Here is a 22828-nt window from a genome sequence, read left to right on the forward strand (position 1 = left end):
ATATAAGGTCAAGCGACTTTTCAAACCCTTCCATCTTCAACTTAAGTATGAGGTGAGAATCATAATTGAAAGGAGAGTTTAAACCCCTGAGACCTACTTACTGAAGGATTTTGCATAACTGATTTGGCCTATTATTTACGCCAATCGGAATATAGAATTTTTGAAAAAATCAGCATTTTTTCGGTTAACTGGCTTTTTTAACAACATAAGGACAATTTGAAATATGGCTGGGACTATCCGCATATTCGAATATTCATTGACATAGTTAAAATCCGGACGGCACGGATATCCGGTTAATATTCGTTTGTGAAACTATCCGGATATTCGGATTTATGAAGATCCGGTTAATAACCGTATTTTTAGATATCGAGTGAAAGCAACAAATTGATGTACCATATACATATGTTTATTTAACATTAATAACAATAAACTCGTGGGGCATTTAAATCAATTAACAGTGAATACACAAAAGGCTCATATTGAGAAATATGTAATATGATGTTAAATTATTTTCTTCTTGTTCTGGTGTAAGAACACAAGTGCCGTTATCATTTCCCTACTGAAACAATTTCGTGTGGGATGAACTACATTTCCAGCACTTGAAAATACCCTTTCAGAAGCTGTTGAAGTGGCAAGCACCGCAAGATATCTTTTGGCGATTTTCGACAGATTGGGATATATTTTTTCATGGTCTTGCAACCAATTGCTGGCACTGAGATTGTAGTTTATTTGTTCTTCGAATAAGTAGCGCTGAAACTCGTCTTCCTCCCTTGTGTCACTGTTATTATCATTTAGGAGTATATCCATGGCCTTGAGATCACTGTTTCCCGGAGCTCATTCTAAGGCATACATATCAGCAGTACCCATTTTATTACGATTTTTTCCACAGATTTGATTTATTTTGTTACGAAAAGCATCGGTCTCAACGTGCTTCAACTGTTTGAACCTCGGATCAAGACAACTCGCCGTATGTGCAATAATGATATTTCCAGAGAAGAAAAACGTCTCCTCAAGTCTGCAGCTACTTTTTCTTTGCATGTTTTTGCCGTCCTCGTATCAGTGTTTTTCAATTGCAGATGCTCATTAACAATTTTATGAATGATGGGTTTCACCTAAGACATTGTCATCTCGCTGTCACTGTTAAGCACATTTGTCGCAATTACGAAAGGGGTGAGTAAATCTATTAGGACATCAACTGCACCCCAGTCACTGTCCGAAATTGCGATATTTTGAGCGGACTTGTTGTTGACAATTGAAAGATCAGCAATTACAGCCACAATAGAAGATCTAAGCTCTTTAACTCTTTTCAACATAAAACAAGTAAGGAAGGCTAAGTTGGGGTGTAACCGAACATTACATACTCAGCTGAGAGCTTTGGAGACAAAATAAGGGAAAATCACCATTTAGCAAAATGAACCTAGGGTAACCCTGAAATGTGTTTGTATGACATAGGTTTCAAATGGAAGGTATTAAAGAGTATTTTAAAAGGGAGTGGGCCTTAGTTCTATAGGTGGACGCAATTTCAGGATATCGCCATAAAGGTGTACCAGGGGTGACTCTAGAATGTGTGTTGTACGATATGGGTATCAAATGAAAGGTATTAATGAGGGTTTTAAAAGGGAGTAGCCCTTAGTTGTATATGTGAAGGCGTTTTCGTGATATCGACCAAAATCTAGACCAGGATGACCCAGAACATTTCCTGTCGGGTACCGCTAATTTATTTATATATGTCATACCACGAACAGTATTCCTGCCGAGATTCCAAGGACTTTTGATTTCGCCCTGCAGAACTTTTTCATTTTCTTCTACTTAATATGGTAGGTGTCACACCCATTTTACAAAGATTTTTCTAAAGTTATATTTTGCGTCAATAAACCAATCCAATTACCATGCTTCATTACTTTTTTCACTCTTTGTATAGAATTATGGCATTTTTTTCATTTTTCGTAATTTTCGATATCGGAAAAGTGGGCGTGGTCTTAGTCGGATTTCGGCCATATTTTGTACCAAGATAAAGTGAGTTCAGATAAGTACGTGAACTAAGTTTAGTTAAGATATATCGATTTTTGCTCAAGTTATCGTGTTAACGGCCGAGCGGAAGGACAGACGGTCGACTGTGTATAAAAACTGGGCGTGGCTTCAACCGATTTCGCCCATTCTAACAGAAAATAGTTATCGTCATAGAATCTATGTACCTACCAAATTTCACAAGGATTGGTAAATTTTTGTTCGACTTATGGCCTTAAAAGTATTCTAGACGAATTAAATGAAAAAGGGCGGAGCCATACCCATTTTGAAATTTGATTTTGTTCCTTTTAAATAGCGATCTGAGATGAGCGCCCAGGAACCTACATATCAAATTTCATCAAGATACTTCAAAATTTACTCAAGTTATCGTGTTTACGGACATGGCTAAATGAATTTCTTTTTTCACCCAGATCATTTTGATATATAGAAGTCTATATCTATCTCGATTAGTTTATGACGTTACGGATTACCGTTATGCGAACAAAGCTAATATACTCTGTGAGCTCTGCTCAGCTGAGTATAAGGAACTGAATTCCATCTAGTTGAACAACTTCGGATTTGTTTTTTAACTGTCTTTTCAGTTTGTATTAAATGTCTCTCGAAAGCATACGTACGTTTACTCGAATGATTGAAACTCATCACCAGTTTTGAAACCTTTTGGCTGACTCCGCAACATTACGGTAGTTTCATTTCTAAATTAACATTCAATTGAAGTATATATGCACTGTATGGATGACTGGTTATGTCAGGGCTCAAACCCCGAACAACATTTGCATCCAACCATTCTCTTGAAGATGGAAAACCGAAGTGGCTCCATAGACTTGATGTCGACCCTTTGTTTTGTAGCGTTTTTTCACAATACAAACAAATGTTACTATTCTTATTTTCACTTCTTTGTAAAATTGTAGCCTTTTAATTTTTGGAGTTAATTTAATAATCTACAAACATATTTTGTGAATAATTTTTCGATGTTTGCTTCGTTCAATTCTGATATGCAGATATTCAACTTTTATATTCCAGTATCCGGACATACGGATATCCGGATTTCTGTTTACGTATGTTCGGATACCCGGATTTTCCATTTATGAATCCGTATAGCCGGATTTTTTGCATAGCTATCCGGTTATTCCAATATCCGGTTTATCCGGATAGTTGAAAAATCCGGATGCAGTTCATAGCCCTAATTTGAAAACATGACTTGGGGCATTTTACTTGAATTCATTGTTCCTTCTTAATTTTTTTTTAAAAATTTGCAGTGAGCATTAAATTTTTTAAATAATTTTTCTTTTAGTGTTTTGTTTTAATAACTTGGTGAATTGGGTGATGCAAAATTCGTGTTAAGCTGGCATTGAAAGCGACTGTTTTTGTAAATAACTTTTGAACGGGTAGAAAGAGTTACATTACGCAATTGAATTCTTATAACTGGCAGTGATGCGCATCCGATGATACCCCTTTCGACCATATCCGTCCGATTTTCGACGTGAACAATAAATGGCCTAGACAGTCTTAAATGAGTAGAAAATATAGTACCGCGCCGAACGCCGCCGCCTCCCCCGCCGCGCAGATATTTTTGACATTCAAGTATTTTGAACTCTTTATGCACCTCTATCGATTCTTTATAAAGCATTTTATAGGGTGCATTTTTTATAAATCGCATCCAACGTATCCTTAGCCAATTTACAGGTTCGCCACTAGAGTTTTTTAATCTTTTATGAATTGTTTCTCTCAGATAATAATTAATAATAATAAATTTTAAATAAATAATAATAAGTTTTATTTCAGTGGACTTAAACCAGTTTCAAAATAATTTTTTGTTTTTGGATTTTGTTAGCTAAGTATTTTCAAGTCTCCAAAATCATAGCGATTTTAATGATACTAGACTTGAATTGTTTATAAAAAAAAGATTATATAGGATTGTGATTATAGTTATCCTTAACTCCATTTTTTTAAAAAATGGACTTAAAACACTTCCAAAATAAACGACTCATATAGGAATGAGCAGGCGTTGTGACTCACATATGTGGGAACGAAACTTTTAAATTCAAATATTTTTGCAACCAATCTTCTTCGCCGATTTGCTTTAAATTTGGATGTAGGTAGTATTTGTTACCTTTATATTTTTATTGGATAATTTTTGTTTTGTGAAGTGGACCAGAGACCGACCCTTCCAAAAAATTGTATTCATAGTTATATGTGCTTGAAATTTGGTATTTTCGGGAAATGCGCCGAGAACCGATCTATTTGAAAAACTCGAATTTATAGTTCGAGTAAGTTGAGGACAAGAGGGAGTTAAAAAAAGGACGCGACAGGATTGTTCGAGTAGGTTGAGGAGAAGAGGTAGTTAAAAAAAAAGAACGGGACAGGATTGTTCGAGTAGGTTGAGGAGAAGAAGCAGTTAAATTAACGGGACAGGATTGCTCGTGTAAGTTGAGGAGAAGAGGGAGTTAAAAAAAGGACGCGACAGGATTGTTCGAGTAGGTTGAGGAAAAGAGGGAGCTAAAAAAATAACGGGACAGGATTGTTCGAGTAACTTGAGAAGAAGAGGGAGTTAAAAGAAGAACGGGACAGGATCGTGTCTGATATAGAGATTTGTACGACAGCAACGAGCCATGTAATGGAAATGTTATTTATTCAAACCCTTTATTATATAGTACATATACCCCAACAAAAGATTTTTAATTTTTTGGATGCAGTTCAAACAAGTGTTTTCCGTCACCTCATGTTTTATTTACTTAAAATATTGTAACGAATTTTGCAAAATTCCGCTTATTCCAAATCTTCTGCTAACGTTCGAATCGCTAAGCTGTTGAATAAATAACTCCAATATTCAATATGGCAAAAATGGTCTTTATTAGACTACTTGAAAGTACTTCACAATAACACTTAACGTCACAACCAATAGCGTGCTTAAATCAAACTGATTGCTGCTTACTCAGCTTTCGCTCCTTTTATACTCTCTGCTGTCTCGTTCGCATACTTCTAGGCGTTTCTTCTTCTAGAATTTACTACTTAGTTACCAGCTATAAACTTACTAGCTATAAACTACAGATGCTCGTTTATAGCCTCTCGCATAGCCATATGCGCGTGTATTTGTGAGTATCTCAGATTAATGCATGTGTTTGTGCGTATATCTCCGCTGCCTTGTATGCATGTGTGTAGACATAATGATTGATTTGTTTATGTACATAGAAGTGACTGCTTAGTATCGGCTTAGAGATGATAGTACCCCTTAATGTTGCTAATATTCGTCACAATATAAAATTTTAATTCAGAAAATGTGCTGACGTACATAATTGATTGAATTGCACGTTTGACTTTACAAAATTATACGTCGTGTAACCATTATGGTGTAGCGAAGTTTTTGTTTTTAAGAAATGTCAAAAGTTTGTATGGATTGCAAGAGTAAATCGTATTTGCAGGGCAAATGCGACCAAACTAGTAATTTCGGAAATGCGATTTGAATAAGGAAATGCGTGGTATTTGGAATTTTTTATCCAAAAAGGCGTATTTGGTACAGTGTTAACGTAGCATAAATCGCATGTAGCATGGAGCTATCAGAGAGATGAAGCTGCACATGTGTTAACAAATTATTTACAACAAAAACGCAAGTTAATTATATATTTTTTTTAACATTTAAATCATGCACTTTTGTCATCACTAAGCCGATACTAAGCATCCACTCGTATGTACGTAAACAAATCAATCATCATTTACACACATGCTCACAAGGCAGCGGAGAGATACTCTCAAACGCATGTCATCATCAGCCGATGTAGTACTCACATATACATAGGCATATAGTTACAAACTACAAATATTGATATATATGGTTGGTAACCAAGCATGAAGTTTACAAAATTACTAGACCTTAGGAGAAATGGGTGAACGAGGAAACCGAAAGTATAAAAGCAGCGCAAGCTGAGGCATGACTAATCAGTTTTGATTTAAGCACGCTATTGGTTGTGAAGTATAAGTGTTATTGTGATGTACTACTCCCAAAGAAAACTAAATAAAGATCATTTTGCATTATTGAATATTGGAGTTATTTATGCAACAGTTTAGCGATTCGAACGTTAGCAGAAGGTTTCAAATAAGTGGAATTCCCCTAAATTCGTTACAATACATGTTTTCAACACGATATCACATTTAATACATATGTATGAACATATATAAATTGTGCAGTTTCTTATTTCTAATATTACTTCTTTAAATTTAAATTCTTGTACTTGTGTTTATGTAAAAATGTTAGTTCACTGTTTTGAACGGTGTTGTCGTTGCAAGTGTTTTTCTAAACAAAGTGCCTAGCCCTATTAGCATATAGGTATAGATCAGAGCTCTAATATAAAAATCGTTACTTAACCAAGGCGATTGAGACTTTTAAGCAAGGAGAAATGTGAATTCATTTTCGAAATTTCGGTTAACAATGCATATTTCAAGTTTACACAGTTCAAATTTTATTATTTAATGACATAGTTTTTATGAACAACACAACATAGCCAGTGACATATTTTTTATGTGCTATCAATTTTCGCTCCTTAAAGTTCAATGCAATAATTACTTATTGTAACTAGTAATTGTTTAATTTCCCAATTGGTCTAACTATTTAACATTTAAACTTTTTATTTATATTTTTTTCATTGATCTATAAACAACATAAAGCACAAAATGTTTGTATTTCTATAGCAAGTTCAAAGTTATTCGTTTTTCACAGACACACAATTTAATTATTATTTCAAATTTGAATTTGAAAACGTTGCCCGAATTCAAAATTGTATAAAAAGCGTAATACCGTTTTCACACAGAAATTTAATCGAATCACAGTTCTATTTAATGAAATAATTAAGTTTCCCTTTTCATACAGGGCCTTTGACTTCATTAAGCGAACATCTGTCAGCAGCCTCAAAAAAATATTTCGTATTTACAAAAAATAGTTAAAATGTAAAGCAGCCGTTTCCTTCATAACTATAAATACAATCAAAATAAAATGCATGCGCAACTACCCATACATGTTACACCTAACCAAATATGTGCCCATTTTCGAAAGAGCTATATTATTTTTTGCAGCAAATGCACCGAAAATTAAATTTTGAAATTTTTTCGTGTTTTTCTATTTTCGTTGTCATTTGTTTCATTGACAATAAAATTCAAAGCACCAAGCAAAACCGACTGGATTTTTCACTCGATTAGGCATTCAATAAAGCAATAATGAGATAATTAAGAATTTGTATTTTGTATGGATGTTTGAGTTCAATTAGGCATTTAATGTAGAAAACTTGACTAATTATATCATTAAGTCTCTGTGAAATTGGCATTACTTTGTAATAATTTTCGAACGAAAATACAAGTATTTTTTTTTTGAATAATAACTATAAGACAACATTTATTTTTTACGCTGCCTAATAATTATTCAGCCCACTCTAAACAAAAACTCCGTGCGAGTTTTTTCCCTTCTCCCATTCCACGTATTCTAAATAAAAATCCCTTGTAAGGTTTTTCACTTTCCCTTTCCTCCTATTCTGAAAAATGTTAGAAAAAGCGGAAATTGGTTATGGGAGAAAAGTAGGTATTAGCCATCATCCGTTGGCAAAGATCCTGAGCCAGATAAATAATTTTGCATGTAAATGCAACAATGTTTTGAGCCAGATAAATCCAGACAGAAGTCTGGTTCAATTTGTGAGCCAGATAATTTGTTAATTACTTGCCTTTAATAAACCTACTTTTTCAAAAATAGATGTCGTTGCTTAGTATTTTGCCGTATGACTTAAACGAAAAAGAGCGGCGACATCTGCCTATCACATTTCACGTGTGCGAAAATATCACGACCTCTGCTTCTCAAGTCTCTCAATAATCTAGAGCATTCCCGTGAGAACTGAGCGTGATCCGGAGCTGTAAAGCTCACTGGATGACGGCTAATATCAATGTGAGGGAGACTCCCTTCTTTGCCATTTCATAGGAGTTTTTTCACTTGTTAAATTAAAGGGAATGCACCAAAATAGTTAAAGGAAATTGGTTCTTTTAAGAAAGAACACTTATTTGTAAAATTTTTTGCTAAAATATGTATGTACATTCTACCACAATATTCTCACTGTTAATACAACAACAACAACAACCACAATATTCTTTATTATTTTAAGTCGAAAAGTATATCATAAGAAACGGAAGAGTTCTTGGTATGTTTGATGCAGCCATCCAGCCAAGGATTTTTTAAGAAGGCTTAAATAGATTTTGGCATATGGCGAAAGGCGAACTCAATCCGACCTGGCCGCCAGAAAATTGCTTTGCTGAATGAAACCAGGCAACTCCGGCGGATTTGTGTTATCCCGCCGTCTCTTCTTCTTATGCTCCTCTGTTGATGTTGCTGTAGCACCAATTCATTACTCATTTCAGTGAATACCACAAACACACCAACCAGGATATACCGCGGAGGCTATTTGTGATTGCAATAAAAAAATGCGGATAATTATTAGATTAGGCGAAGCGTTCGTGAAATAAAAACCATCCATAGCAATTTTCAAAGAAAGCTACAAGAAACGTTATGATTATGTTTTTTTTGAAAGAAAATTTTTGCAAAATAAAATTTTAATATCGGTTCTAAAGTTGCTTTGTTTGCTGAACACACTTGGCAACATGCTCATATTTTTCATCATATCAGAGTCATAAAGGACTCCTATATGATTATATTTTTAAGGCTTAAATTTCCCCAATATTTCAGACTCATTTTGGGCTCTTAAATTAGGAGCGCTCTCAACATGTTTGAGCGGATTCAACTTTTTCGACGATCTATCTTTTGTCACTTTGTAATAACTGTTATATGTATATAAGCTTGATTAGAAAAAAGTTAAATAATTCAAGTAAGAAAAGAAGTCAGACCCCGCAGGTTTACGTTTATAATTTTTAATACAATAAAAGAATTAAATATTTTAAGAAGAATCGTATTTCGAGAGCCGATATGAATGTTTTGGAGCCTAACTTTGAGAAACCGGGAAATTACTATTTTCCTTATGTATCAAAGTATTGTGGCGAATATTAGCATCACTGGGATGTTAGTAAATAATCACAACAACAAAAAACGCAAGCAGCCACACTTATGTACATGTGCATATTAAAACAAGCAGCCACACTTATATATACACGCATATAGCTAAATAACCAAGTATGAGATACAACTGTTGCAGAAGGCATGTTCGTGAAAAGTTTATACCTTAGGAGAAATGTGCGAACGAGGCAACAGATAGTATAAAAGGAGCGCAAGCTGAGGAATAACTAGTCAGTTTGATTTAGACACGCTATTAGTGAAGTATAATTGTAGTTGGAATTACTACGCCCAAAGTAGTCTAAATAAAGACCATTTTACAATACTCAATATTGGAATTATTTATTAGACAGTTCAGCGAATCGAACGATAGCAAAAGGTGCATAATTATCGGGAATTTTCCAAAATTCGTAACAGTATGTAATTGTTTTTTTTTTTTGTGTAGTGTTATTATGTAAATATAGAATTTTATAGAGTCAAAGAAAATAACTGCCTACTAATAAAAATATAAAAGGGTTCATAATAATTATGAGTTATATGCGTGCCTCTCATTTTGCATTCAACAACACAGTCGGTTAAATACTATGCGTTACAATGACTGTGTTTAAGGGTTTTTAAATGCAATTTTAAAGTCATATTCGAACAGGAATGTTCTTTTCTTTTTTTTACTGTATTTTCTTTTACTTTAGCAACTTTACAATTCATAAAAGTTAAATTCAATACATGCTTTTTCAATGCACGTCTATATCCGACTGGTTTGTCTTATACGAAAGCCACGCCGTCGCTTTCACTAAAACGAAAGAAGACACAATTTTTCTTGAGCGCATTAACTAAGATGTTCATGTTAAGCTTAATACAGTTTTCACACAGAAACTCAATTAAATGACAATTCTATTTAATGAAATAATTAAGTTTTCCTTTTCATACAGGGCATTTTGTTCATTAAGCGAACATCTGTCAGCAGCCCCAAAAAAATTTTTAATTTTTACAAAAAATTGTTAAAATGGAAAGCAGCCGTTTCCTTCTTAACTATAAATACAATCAATATAAAATGGATGCGCAACTACCCATAGATGTTGCACCTAACCAAATATGTGCCTATTTTCGAAAGAGCTATATTATCTTTTGAAATTTTTTCGTGTTTTTCTATTTTTCGTAAATTATTGAAAATAATTTATTTTTGATTGTCATTTGTTACATTGACAATAAACTTGGAAGCACAGAGCAAAACCGACTGGATTTTTCACTCGATTAGGCATTCAATAAATAATAATGAGATAATTAAGAATTTGTATTTTGTATGGAAGTTTGAGTTCAATTACGGCTTTGATGTAGACTAATTTGACTAATTATTTCATTAAGTCTCTGTGTGAAATTGGCATAACTCTTATAAATTTGTAAAAAAAAATGCACTTTTTGAACCACTCTAATGTGAGATGAGATGTAGCTATGAGGTACAAATAAAAAATAAAAAAATATTTTAACGAAAGTTTAATTATACATTTATTTCAATAAACTCTTAAAAAGAGGAACATGTCATATTCTAAAGTTTTCTTCTGTAATTTGACTGGTATTATTTAATAAAGAATATGAATAATTAAACAATTTTTTTATTCAAAGTTCTTATTTAGCATTGCTCTCTAATAACAAACTAAATTTGTAACACGTATTTAAAATTAAAACTTAGCTTAAATTTAATGCTTATGTGACAGTATTAACGTAACATAAAATATGATTCTCATAAAAAAAAAATTATAATATTATAATGCAATATTAATCTACAATCAAAAAAGTCTTTTACAATATTCTCTCTTGTTTCATTTTCGTTTTTGTTATTGTTTTTTTGCATATAAATATTTTGTATTTAGTAATAGCTTTTTATACATATGACATATATGTACATATGTATGTATATTAAATTTTTATTTTATAAATTGTTTTTTTTTTTTTTTTAAGTGCACATAGAGCACAGGTCACACTGTCCATTTAATATCCTAATAGTGCTTAACAACAGATAAAGTCATATAAATAAATTATGTATATGTATGTATATTAGGGTGGGTCGATTTGTATGGACGAAAGTTAACCGATATCACGCCATCGATTTTTCGATAGGATTTGTGCTCAGGAAAAAGAGTTCCACTACGCATACCCAAAAAATAATTTCCCAAATTGCGAAATTTCATTTTTTGACTTTTTTCGACTTTGATTTTTAAGGTTTTTTCATGACCTACTAAAAAAATTTTCATTTTATTGTAAAATTTTCATGTATACCCTGTCCGACCCAAAAATGTCCGCTTAAACATTGGCGATAACAGTTTTTTGAAAACTTTATTTTTTTTTTTAGTACGACATGAAAAAAACCTTCAAAATCAAAGTCGAAAAAAGTCAAAAAAATTTAATTTCGCAGTCTCGAAAATAATTTTTTTAGGTATGCGTAGTGGAACTTTTTTTCCTGAGTCCAAATCCTATCGAAAAATCGATGGCGGTTAATTTTCGTCCCTACAAATCGACCCACCCTAATGTATATACTCTTGTACATTATTTTATTTTGTTTTTTTTTTTGCAATAGGTTAGAGCGAAAAAATAATAAGGTATTGTAAAAAAAGTTATGAGCTAACGATAAAATCGCACTCAAAATGTGCTAAAAAATTTTGGTTGCGAAATATACAAAAATACAGTTTTAAAACTTAAGTCGTGTTGCATCAGCGTGTCCTATATTTTCCAATTTTTTTATTTCGCCGTTCTTGGTTTTTAGATTGTAAGTAAAACTCGTTAATTCTAAGATTTTATTTAGAAATTACTACAAAAAAATTTCCTCTTCTCAAAATGTCTGTATATGTTCATGTGAAGTGATAAAATAAAAATGAGTTTTCATACATTTCAACATATTTTTCTTTACATTTTTTTAATTTTCATTTTATCACTTCATAGAACGCGAATATGCCCTCCTGCAAAGACAGTTTAGTTTGTTGCCTAAAGTTGTGAAATAATTTTTATTTTTAATTTCGCTCTGACCTATTAAGCACACATACATGAACGGCCGGCAATAAAAAACTAGTTCGCTACCAAGGCGAATTCAGTACCAGGTGGTGGCAAAGCGAATTCAATCAATTCGCCGTGCAGAAGAATGTGAAGTCAAAAGAAAATGTTCATAGATTTCGATTAACTTCTGTTTTGTTGAACAAGGCTTTGTATGGAAAATTATCAAGAAGAAGCAATTAGCTGATGGGATAACAACAGCTGATACTGAATTCGCCTTGGTTCGCAACCCAACAGGAATATCTGTAAATATAGTAACTGAAATATAACCGATTTCAATAATTAATTTGTAAAAATTTTGTTAATTAATATTTTTGTAAGCGTTCACAACGTTTATATATGTATGTAAATAATAAACACAAATGCTAACAAAAAATTTTAGAATTGTCAATTTGAAAAATTTCAAATTATTTTCATAAACGTTTGTGCATGAAAATGTCAACATTTATGTAAACCAGTGTATAAGAAAGAAGGTAATTCTATTGCTAGTCGCCATATTAACTACCTGCCATTTAAAGAAATTCTCACGCTTCGTGCTACCATCTCAACTAAAAAAAATCGCCCATATTCTCTTGGTTTGATACATTATTGCAACTTTTTTTCCGCTTAAAATTGCGGAAGTCTTGGCAGGAAACCCTTAGAAGTGCAGGGTATTAGTCATTGGAAACCTGCAAAGCAGCAGAGCTCGATTAGGCAGCTAAAGATTTTTTTGCTAACATTTCAAATATATTACAGGAAACTGTGTTTGCACCTGCCATTGAAATCGGTCAGTGTGGTTTGGCTACTGAAACCCTACTAACCAAGAAGATTTATACTGACCAACATCTTTACTCTCGCCCCATTAAAGAAACACAATCACAGTCAATGCACAGATAGTAGAGGATATGACCAGAAAGAGAGCCGCTGTTCTCTGCTAGAAGATAGCTAGGCCCGAAAGCGTTAAAAATACCCGTGTCGGGTAGCTCCGAACCTTCACTTTAGTTTTAATGCTGGACCTCAAGGTGGCTTTCTATTAAAATACTGTAACCTTCAACTTTGACGACTTGAAACCTATAATCTATGAACCAATAAACAGATCCCGCATTAAAAAAGGAGAGAGCAAAAAAAGCATAGTTAGTTGGGGAATAAATTTTCCCGGCGTGACGTTACGCTTTTGACAACATGTTTCATTGCTGACGCAGTGTTCAGACTTTATTGCAATAGGAGTATTTTGCTACTTTACTGCGTTTTTTATCTCAAAGGTTTATTTGGGTCGAGTTGAAAACTAAGTAGTATTACTACCTAATATCTTTTGGTTGAAGTTTTCATTGCATACGTATGAAAAGCTGTTTGTTTACAAGTGACGATTGGATGAAATGACGTGAATTCATTATTAAGACATGTTTGTTCACATTTTACTCACAGTATTTGTACTTTTTTCTTACGGAATGAGAATAGAAGGAGTAAATTTAAGCATGTGTCCGGACGCGATCTGTAAATCCTGCCCAAATTCAACATACAGCACTCCTTGTAGTTTTATATAAAAATGAAGTTCGTTGAGTCAGTGAGGTGAGCTAACCCTGTTTTGCGATAACAGTCGCCAATTGGGAGCTCCAAGCTAGGTCAAATCTTCCTCCAAATGCCTCTCCCAACTCAGTGAAGGTCTTCTCTTTCCTCTGTTTTTGCTTTTAATGCTGCTTCCCAAAGAAACGAAATCCTTCACAGTCTCGAATTAATATCCGTCAACAGTGACGTGGCTACAAGGGTCACGATGGCAGCAAGTACTTCGTCTTATCCACATTTACTGCAAGACCCACTTTTTTTTACTTCTTTGTCTTATACCAACACTTAGCCACCATGTTTGAACAGCCCGGCGGGTATCCCGTCATTACTTGACACCTTGTGATTTTTTAGCCGTGATTTTGCCATTCTCACATCGACATAGTTGGATGCTGGAGCGTGTTTCTCATCATCGGCGATTGGGGTATCGGGTTCGTCTTCCGACACATTTGTTTATGCCTATAATCATCAAACCAAATTTTCCGTCACTTTTTTCATCGCCAGGAAAAGTAAGTTAAAGTTCAAGTGAACAACACCGAGCAACTTCGATATCTCTCCTGAAACGAGTGGCTTACTGGCATAAATCATAGCCAACACGATTCCCAAGCTGTCAAACATTCAATATTTTTGAAAGTTTTATAAATATGTATGTTTGAAAAATAGCAGACCAGAAACGATTTTTTATTTTGTAATATTCTTCTCTTATGCTTTAATTAAAAAAAAAAACAAATCTCTAAAGTACTAATGACACTATTTGCTTCTAGAATAAACATTAAGGTTATTCCCAATGTATACATATATATACATATACTTTGAAATAACCCTCTCCTACTTACATTGGATTGGGCAATGTTGCGCTAAATATTGACAGCAAGGGAAACTGCAATAACCTGTATTTTAATCAAAAATGACAACCTCTTAATGACAAATGAAATTACGTGCTTTTTTATACCATGATCTAAACTGCTCCTGAAAACTTCTAAAATTGTGTAAAAGTTGAAGCTATATTCCCTTGTATGTATGTTCGCATCAAACTGTATAAATTTTTTCATATACATATATGTACATTAGGGTGGGTCAAATTTATTGTTGAAAAGGCACATCCAGTTTCTGAATCTATGGGTCATACTGAGTAATATTGCCCATGTGACCATAGGTTTGAAATGAATTGCGAGCCTCCCTAATTTTGTTCGAAAAAATTTTTTTTTTTAGAAATTTTTATTATTATTTTTGTTTAAAAATATTTTGGGGTATTTAAAATTTGAATTTGCGCATTTTATCGCCTTCTTTTTGGGGAAAATTGACGAATTTGTTGCAAAAGTCGACGAATATTTTACTTTTCCATATTGCAAATTCAATTTTTAAATAGCCCAAAATATTTTCTAACAAAAATAATAATAAAAATTTCTAAAAAAAAATATTTTCTAACAAAATTAGGGAGGCTCGGAATTCATTTCAGACCTATGGTCCCATGGACAATGTTACTCTGTATGGCCCATAGATTCAGAAACTGGATATGCACCTGCAGTTTTTTTTTCCCATACAATTTGACCGCCTTTAGGTATATGGTATACATTTATAAAAATAATCGATTATATGGCGTTTACTTTCAATCGTTTTGTAAATGAAAACTCTGCGTTTTGTAAGTTTACGCTTATTTTGCTTGTTTTTTACTGCCGGCTGTTCACATACAACAGTTCATTTATTTTCGATCCCAGTCAATATATCTGATGCCTATAATATGTATGCTTAAACCACATAACAAGTTAAATCAATTTTTCAACACACCACATTCAAATATTCCATTTCCAATAAACAATAACGACAATTTTCCATTTTTAATTCACTCCTCATTAATCAGTTGCAAATTCGTTTGCTGACTTAAATTATTTTATATAGCTTGTATACATAAATAAATGTGTTCTTATATTTTTGTTAATAATGTTAAACAAATAGATTTGTATAATAATATGTACAAAATACGTATATCTGTGGCATTTTGAAAAACAACCTAATTCGAGTTAGCATAAAAGTGATATTCTGGCTTCATAACAGAAATCCGTTACAGATCTTCCTGTGTTACTTACTCATAGTCCTAGTGTCAAATGGCTGCTACAAAATGCAAGTGACAATGGTGAATTGTGGCTAGGCTTTTCAGATAAAGGTCTATGTATCGCCATTATCGTAACTCGAATTAGGTGGTTTTTTCAAATTGCCACAGATATGTATACATCGTTAGCTTACTTCACAAAGGCCCTAACCAAGAGATTTTTCGAAACTACTCTTTTACCAGATTTTGGAATGATATACTAAAAGGAAAAATTTTAAAGTGTTAGAACCAATAACAAGGGATTTACGCCACTTCTGAAAAGCAATTTCTGCATGTAGTGAATGTGAACAAAAAAATTTTGTTTGTTATACCGTTTTCACACAGAAACTTAATCGAATCACAATTCTATTTAATGAAATAATTAAGTTTCCCGTTTGCTTCATTGAGCGAACATCTGTCAGCAGCCCCAAAAAAATATTTAATTTTTACAAAAAATAGTTAAAATGGAAAGCAGCCGTTTCCTTCTTAACTATAAATATACAGACCAATTCTAAATTTTCTCGCGGAATTTTGTTCTCGCGGATTTTTTTATTCCCGCGGAAAAATTCCTCCAATTCTTTTCTCCTAGGTAGAAGAATAATTGGGGAATAGGAATTTCGAATTTTCGAAGTCAGCTGTTTTGTCAATTGAAATTTCGTTGTGCATTTCTTATTTTGTTTAAAAAATTGTAAAGTTTAATTATTGTTGCCAAATTGTTTGAAATTAAGAAATAAGGTATAAACAATGCACATTATTGCATTTCATGTGGTATTCACTGAAATGAGTAATGAATTGGTGCCACAGCAACATAAACAGAGGAGCATAAGAAGAAGACCGGCGGGATAACACAAATCCGCCGGAGTTGCCTGCATTCATTCTGCAAAGCAATTTTCTGGCGGCCAAGTCGAGTTGAGTTCGCCTTTCGCCATATGCCAAATTGTGATTGTTGTTGTTGTTGTATTAACAGTGAGAATATTGTGGTAGAACGTAAATACATATTTTAGCACAAATTTGTACAAATAAGTGTTCTTTCTTAAAATAACCAATTTCCTTTAACTATTTTGATGCATTCTTTTTAATTTAACTAGTGAAAAAACTCCTATGAAATGGCAAAGAATTCTCCCTCTCCCTCACATTCATAATACCTACTTTACTCCCATAACCGGTTTCCGCTTTTTCGAACATTGTTCAGAATAGGAGGAAAGGGAGAAGTGAAAAAACTCACAAGGAATTTTTATTTAGAATACGAGGAATGGGAGAAGGGAAAAAACTCGCACGGAATTTTCGTTTAGAATTGGGCTGATAATAAGAATAAAATGCATGCATAGATGTTGCACCTAACCAAATATTTGCCTATTTTCGAAAAAGCCATATCATCTTTTGCAGCAAATGCAGCGAAAACTAAAATTTGAATTTTTTCGTGTTTTTCTATTTTTCGTAAAATATTGAAAATAATTAATTTTTGATTGCCATTATTGTTACATTACAATAAAAAGCACCAAGCAAAGCCGATTTTTCTCTCGATTAGGCATTCAATAAAGCAATAATGAGATAATTAGGAATTTGTATTTTGTATGGAAAATTGTGTTCAATTAGGGCTTTAATGAAGAAAACTTGACTAATTATTTCATTAAGCCTCTGTGCGAAATTGGAATTACTCTTGTAAAATTTAAAATTTGTTGGTTACGGCCTTTGTGAATTAAGCTAATAATATGTAGACTTATATAAAAACACGATTTCCCACGAATTTCAAACATTGGAAATCATAATTTTTTTCTTTTTAATTATTAGGGTGGAACAATTTTTAAGATTTCCTTGTCCTCACTTCACCCTCGTACCTATAACGTGCATGCAAATGTATTTGTTTATATAATCATAAACATTTGAAAGACCGGCAATTAAAAATGGGTTTATTTTAATATATATATAAGAAGAAAAAACCATAAACGTAAAAACGAAATAAAAAAGAAAAGTTCAGTAAAGTGGGACTCCTAATATACATTCATTTACGGTTCTTAAATATTTACTGATGTTTTTTCGTACTTCGCTTTTACGGAGATTATCATAGGTTTTTTTTTAACCAGTCTTATAATAAAACCATTTTTTATTGCCAGTTTTTCATTTAAAAAAGTGATTAAACTTATTTATTTGCTACAAGGTTGTCCATATTAGCTCGGAATTTTTTGTACTGTTATTTCCGAATTTTTATTGTTATTTCACTTTCTAGTTTTGCTGTTTTCTTTCAAGCTATACGATTTTGGTTTTCAATTTTATTTTTGAACAATTAGTTTTCTTAATTACTTATGTATTAGGGTGTGTTCGTTATTTTCCAAGCTATAATTTTTTTCCTGGCGCTTTTTCAATTTAAAAGTTTGGTTGTTCCCATTTCTCCCGAAAATTCAACAAAAAAATGTCATGACGATGTTAAAATGTCATGACTTATTTTTTTTGTTTTTTTTTATTTCATTATATTTCATAATAGTTAATACAATTTTTTTTTCAAATTAAGTTTTATCTCAAAAATAAATACATACATATGTACAATTCCGAGTAAGACAGTAGCAACAAAAAATATTTGTAATTCTTAGTAATCTTCTTCCTTTTCTTAATTTTCGCCAATTCAACCAGAAAAATACTGAATTGCACCACGATAATTATTTTAAAAAAATTTCTAAAACATTTTCAAAAAAATTCGAAAACGTTTTCCAAAACTCGAAAGTTTTAAAAAACTTAAATAGAAGTTACAAGCCTTGTTTTAGAATTTCGGATGTATATTTTCCATTATAAATCAAAACCACGCTGCCTTCTTTTCACATTTGGATGGTATACATACCTACATACATATTTTTCTTTGAAAATTTATTTGAAAAAGTGAAAAAAAATCGAAATATTAGGCTTTTAATTTTTTTAAAGGTCTGAACTTTCGCTACTGGTATTTAAACGTACAATAAAAAAAAAAAAGTTATAAGGCAAAAAGCGAATCACGCCCACATTTGTACTTTTTTAGTTGTTGTAAAACGCTAATTTAAAAAAAGTTCGAACTTCAAAAGCCTTTACATATGTTTTGGAGGCTAGCTTCGAAAAAAGAACTAACCTTCGTACTTATGGCTCTTCAAAAAAAAAAAAAAAAAATGGTTTTGCGTGTTGATTGTGAGATTCATTAACTTGGTTTTCCCAACACTTGTTAAGTATTTATTAATGAAATGTCAAAGTTTACGAAGAGGTGAAAGAGAAATTGTGAAAAAATAACTAATTATCAGAGACCGTAACAGCCCAATTCTAAATATTCCCTCGGAATTTTGTTCTCGCGGATGTTTTTATTCCCGCGGAATAGGAATTTCGAATTTTCGAAGTCAGCTGTTTTGTCAATTGAAATTTCGTTGCGCATTTTTTATTTTGTTTAAAAATTGAAAAGTTTAATTATTGTTGCAAATTTGTTTGAAATTAAGAAATAAAATATAAATAAAAATATTTCAAGTAAATTTGGTTCTTTTAAGAAAGAACACTTATTTGTACAAATTTGTGCTAAAATATGTACATTCTACCGCAATATTCTTTATTTTAAGTCGAAAAGTATATCATAAGTAACGGAAGAGCTCTTGGTATATTTGAGTCGAAAAGTATATCATAAGCAACGGAATAGCTCTTGGTATATTTGATGCAGCCATCCAGAAATTCTGCAAGGAATTTTTAAAAAGGCTTAAATAGATTTTGGCATAGGACGAATTCAACTCGACTTGGCCGTCAGAAAATTGCTTTGCTGAATGGAAGCAGGCAACTTCAGCGGATTCGTGTTATCCCGGCGTCTTCTTCTTCTTATGTTCCTCTGTTGATGTTGCTGTGGCGCAAATTCATTACTCATTTCAGTGAATACCACATGAAATGCAATACTGTGCATTGTTTATATTTTATTTCTTAATTTCAAACACATTTGCAACAATAATTAAACTTTTAAATTTTTTAAACAAAATAAGAAATGCGCAACGAAATTTCAATTGACAAAACAGCTGACTTCGAAAATTCGAAATTCCTATTCCCCAATTATTGTTCTCCCTAGGAGAAAATAATTGGAGGAATTTTTCCGCGGGAATAAAAAAATCCGCGAGAACAAAATTCCGAGGGAATATTTAGAATTGGGCTGTATAGCTTTACACGTCTGCTAATTATTAGTTCGGGCCACAAATGTTTTGCAGGACTCAGCAAAGTTTAGTATTTTTAATATTATTTGAACATTTACTGCCCTTTTTTATGTTATTCCGAATGGTGTCAACAAGCAAACTATATGCCACAAACTCCAACGACATTTTCTTAAGCAAAAAAAGGATTAAAATTGACCCAAAACCTGTCGCAGGTAAAAAAAAAATTTGTATTAATCTATTTTGTAACCAAAATAACTCAAATTATAAACTAGATAAGAAATCATAAAGTCATAGGATTTCTTTGGATTTCATGCTTATTTCTAGACAAAGCATTTAAATTGAGAATTCGCCGATAAAAAACCAAGTTGGAAACAATGCAAACACTTAAATACAATTGAAATGTTTATTTGACTTGTGGCAGTAATACGTAATTGTGTTTTTAATTCATTTTGCAATAATTTGACTTTTTTTTATTTTTTGCTTTTAGCACTTAATTCACTTTTTGCATATCAAATAAATCTTTTATTACCAAATATAATAATTTTTTAGCTTGTACATTTTGGAATAAGATCCTTATAAAAAATGGCCTTTATAATTTTATCACATACTAATGTAGACATCGTTTTTTTTGTAACTCTTTTTTTTCACGGTATTTATAAAACTATGCATTGATTCCACATTTGTACATACATAATTGGGCAATTCACAAGAGTCTCGTATTCATTGTTAAGTTTTAAATTTTCAGTTGTTGCCATAGTTTCCAATATAAAATCTTATTAAAACATAGCACATACGACGAATAGGAGACCTTGTGAATCGTCTATGCCATTTATTATCCATAAAATGTAATTTTGTTGCTGTTGCAATTTTCATTTCATGCTATTGTTTAAAAGCAATATGTTAACAATCGTTATCTATATATATACAAATATATACCCACTTCCTCTGGGAAAGTTAACACTGACACAATTACACATATGTATGCATATATGGTGCAACTTGTTGGTGCGAACAAAAAATTGTTTTAGGACTTAAAACGAGGTTGCCCAATACATTTTTTCACCTATGCCATAATATCGATGTCGCGGTATAGGTTAATCGGCCGCCTTACAAATCGTCCCACCCTAATGCATGTAGTTGTATCAAAGTTGAATTCACATTTTTGTTTTTAAATTTTTAGTTAATTTTTGGTTTTGCAGTTGCCATAACTGCCTCTCAACTGTACTCTTGCAACACGGTACTGAATGTAGCTCAATGTGCATTTTTTAATTTTAAATAGTATTTTTGCTTTATTATTTGCATCAATGGCACGCGGCCGTATAGAATTTTTAGCAAGCCATTGGCAGGGCTGTATACATAAAACATTATCTGCCTTCAATAAATGCTTCTGAATGCTATCAGTTGGGTATACAAAAATGTACGTACGCCAAATTTTCTTGAGTTTTCATAAACGCGTTCGGTACGTTTTTTTTTAGACTGAAAAGACAAAAAGAGAAATTCATTATTTTTATTGTTATTGTACGTAATATAATAAAATGGAAGTAGAGTAGGAAAGTTTATGTGGTTAATAACTTGGATTTACAAAAAAAAAAAAAAAAAAAAATACGCTCAGTCCAGATTTAACTTTTCCAAATCAAATGAAACTCTTTCACTTAAATTAAACTTTTTTTCAATAAATTAAACTTTTTTCTAGTCAAATGAAACCAAAAGAAACGTTTTTCAAATCAAATGAAACTTTTTCATTTAAATGAAATTTGATTCTAGTCAAATGAAACTACATACGAGAGAAGAAACTGAGAATGAGCTGAGCTGCAACTGAAAGAATTGAGAATCAGTTTTGTGACTACTATTTTCATTTCTATATTAATATGTATGTATATGTAACAAGCATGCGTATATATGTATTCACATATTTACGTATTTATATGGCGGCCGCCGTGGTGTGATGGTAGCGTGCTCCGCCTACCACACCGAAGACCCTGAGTTCACACCTCGGGAAAAGCAACATCAAAATTTTAGAAACAAGCTTTTTCAATTAGAAGAAACATTTTCTAAGCGGAGTCGCCCCTCGGCAGTGTTCGGCAAGTACTGCGAGTGTATTTATGCCATGAAATGCTCTCAGTGAAAACTCATATGCCTTGCAGACAGCGTTGCCATATATTTTTTTGCCAAGTCGTCAGACGCCGCCCAAAAAATTGTAAAAAATCCTCATATCTATGGCAACAGCTAATAATAACCAAAGTTGGGTTAGGACGAAGTTGGGTTATTACCAGGGGACGTACGATTGTATTCGCCGGAAACCAAAATGAGATCGCCGGATTTCATTCAACAATATTAACTTTAAAAGCGATTTTCTGAAAATTGTCTTTGATTGCTATTTTTTGTTGCCACATACAACATATAATAAAATCTTTTTCAATTCATTTCGTTTTATTTTATAAATAACAAAAACCTCTTAAAAGATAAATTTTGTATTACACACAAAAGGTACTTGTTTTCAGTAATTTTAACAATTATTTTTTTTTGTTTTCTTTGAGCTCGAGTCGAACCTCCTAAATCATTTTAGTTTTTTACTTATACATGTTCGCATTCATTTATTTTAGCATATTTATTTGCGGTTCAATATTATGACAGTAAAAGTTATTAAATTTTAAATAATTTTGGGCTAGCAATATTCCCATTTTACATTCGCTGAAGGTGTGACAAGCACATTAGATCTGCAACGAATGCACATAAATTGGAAAAAGTGTAGGTAGAGTCAGCTCTTTTGATAATAGAAGTAGTTTTCCAAAAAACTTCTGGAGGAACCTTAGAAATGTCTTCAAAATAGAGGAACTGCGGCATTTTTGGTATAGCGTTTAGTTTTTGGGTAATTTTGGCCTAACCAAAAGTCCAATTCATCTCTTTTTCGTCACATTTTATTTGGTGAAATATCATCTATAGCGTACTTTATCAAAA

The 22828-nt window shown here is 32.4% G+C and overlaps 1 protein-coding gene across 7 annotated transcripts in view; it reads right to left on the reverse strand.

The window, feature by feature from the left end:
• Positions 1 to 10547: 10547 nt before the first annotated feature.
• Positions 10548 to 22828, reverse strand: part of NFAT (NFAT nuclear factor) — a 284245-nt gene continuing 271964 nt past the window's right edge. For all 7 annotated transcript variants that reach the window (XM_067785265.1, XM_067785263.1, XM_067785261.1 and 4 more), the window contains one exon: positions 10548 to 21346. In XM_067785265.1, the coding sequence (XP_067641366.1) occupies positions 21342 to 21346 (5 nt within the window). In that variant the 3' untranslated portion in view covers positions 10548 to 21341. The remainder of the gene's footprint in view (positions 21347 to 22828) is intronic.

Source organism: Eurosta solidaginis, chromosome 4 (assembly GCF_040869045.1).
Source record: "Eurosta solidaginis isolate ZX-2024a chromosome 4, ASM4086904v1, whole genome shotgun sequence".
NCBI classification, from domain to species: Eukaryota; Metazoa; Arthropoda; class Insecta; order Diptera; family Tephritidae; genus Eurosta; species Eurosta solidaginis.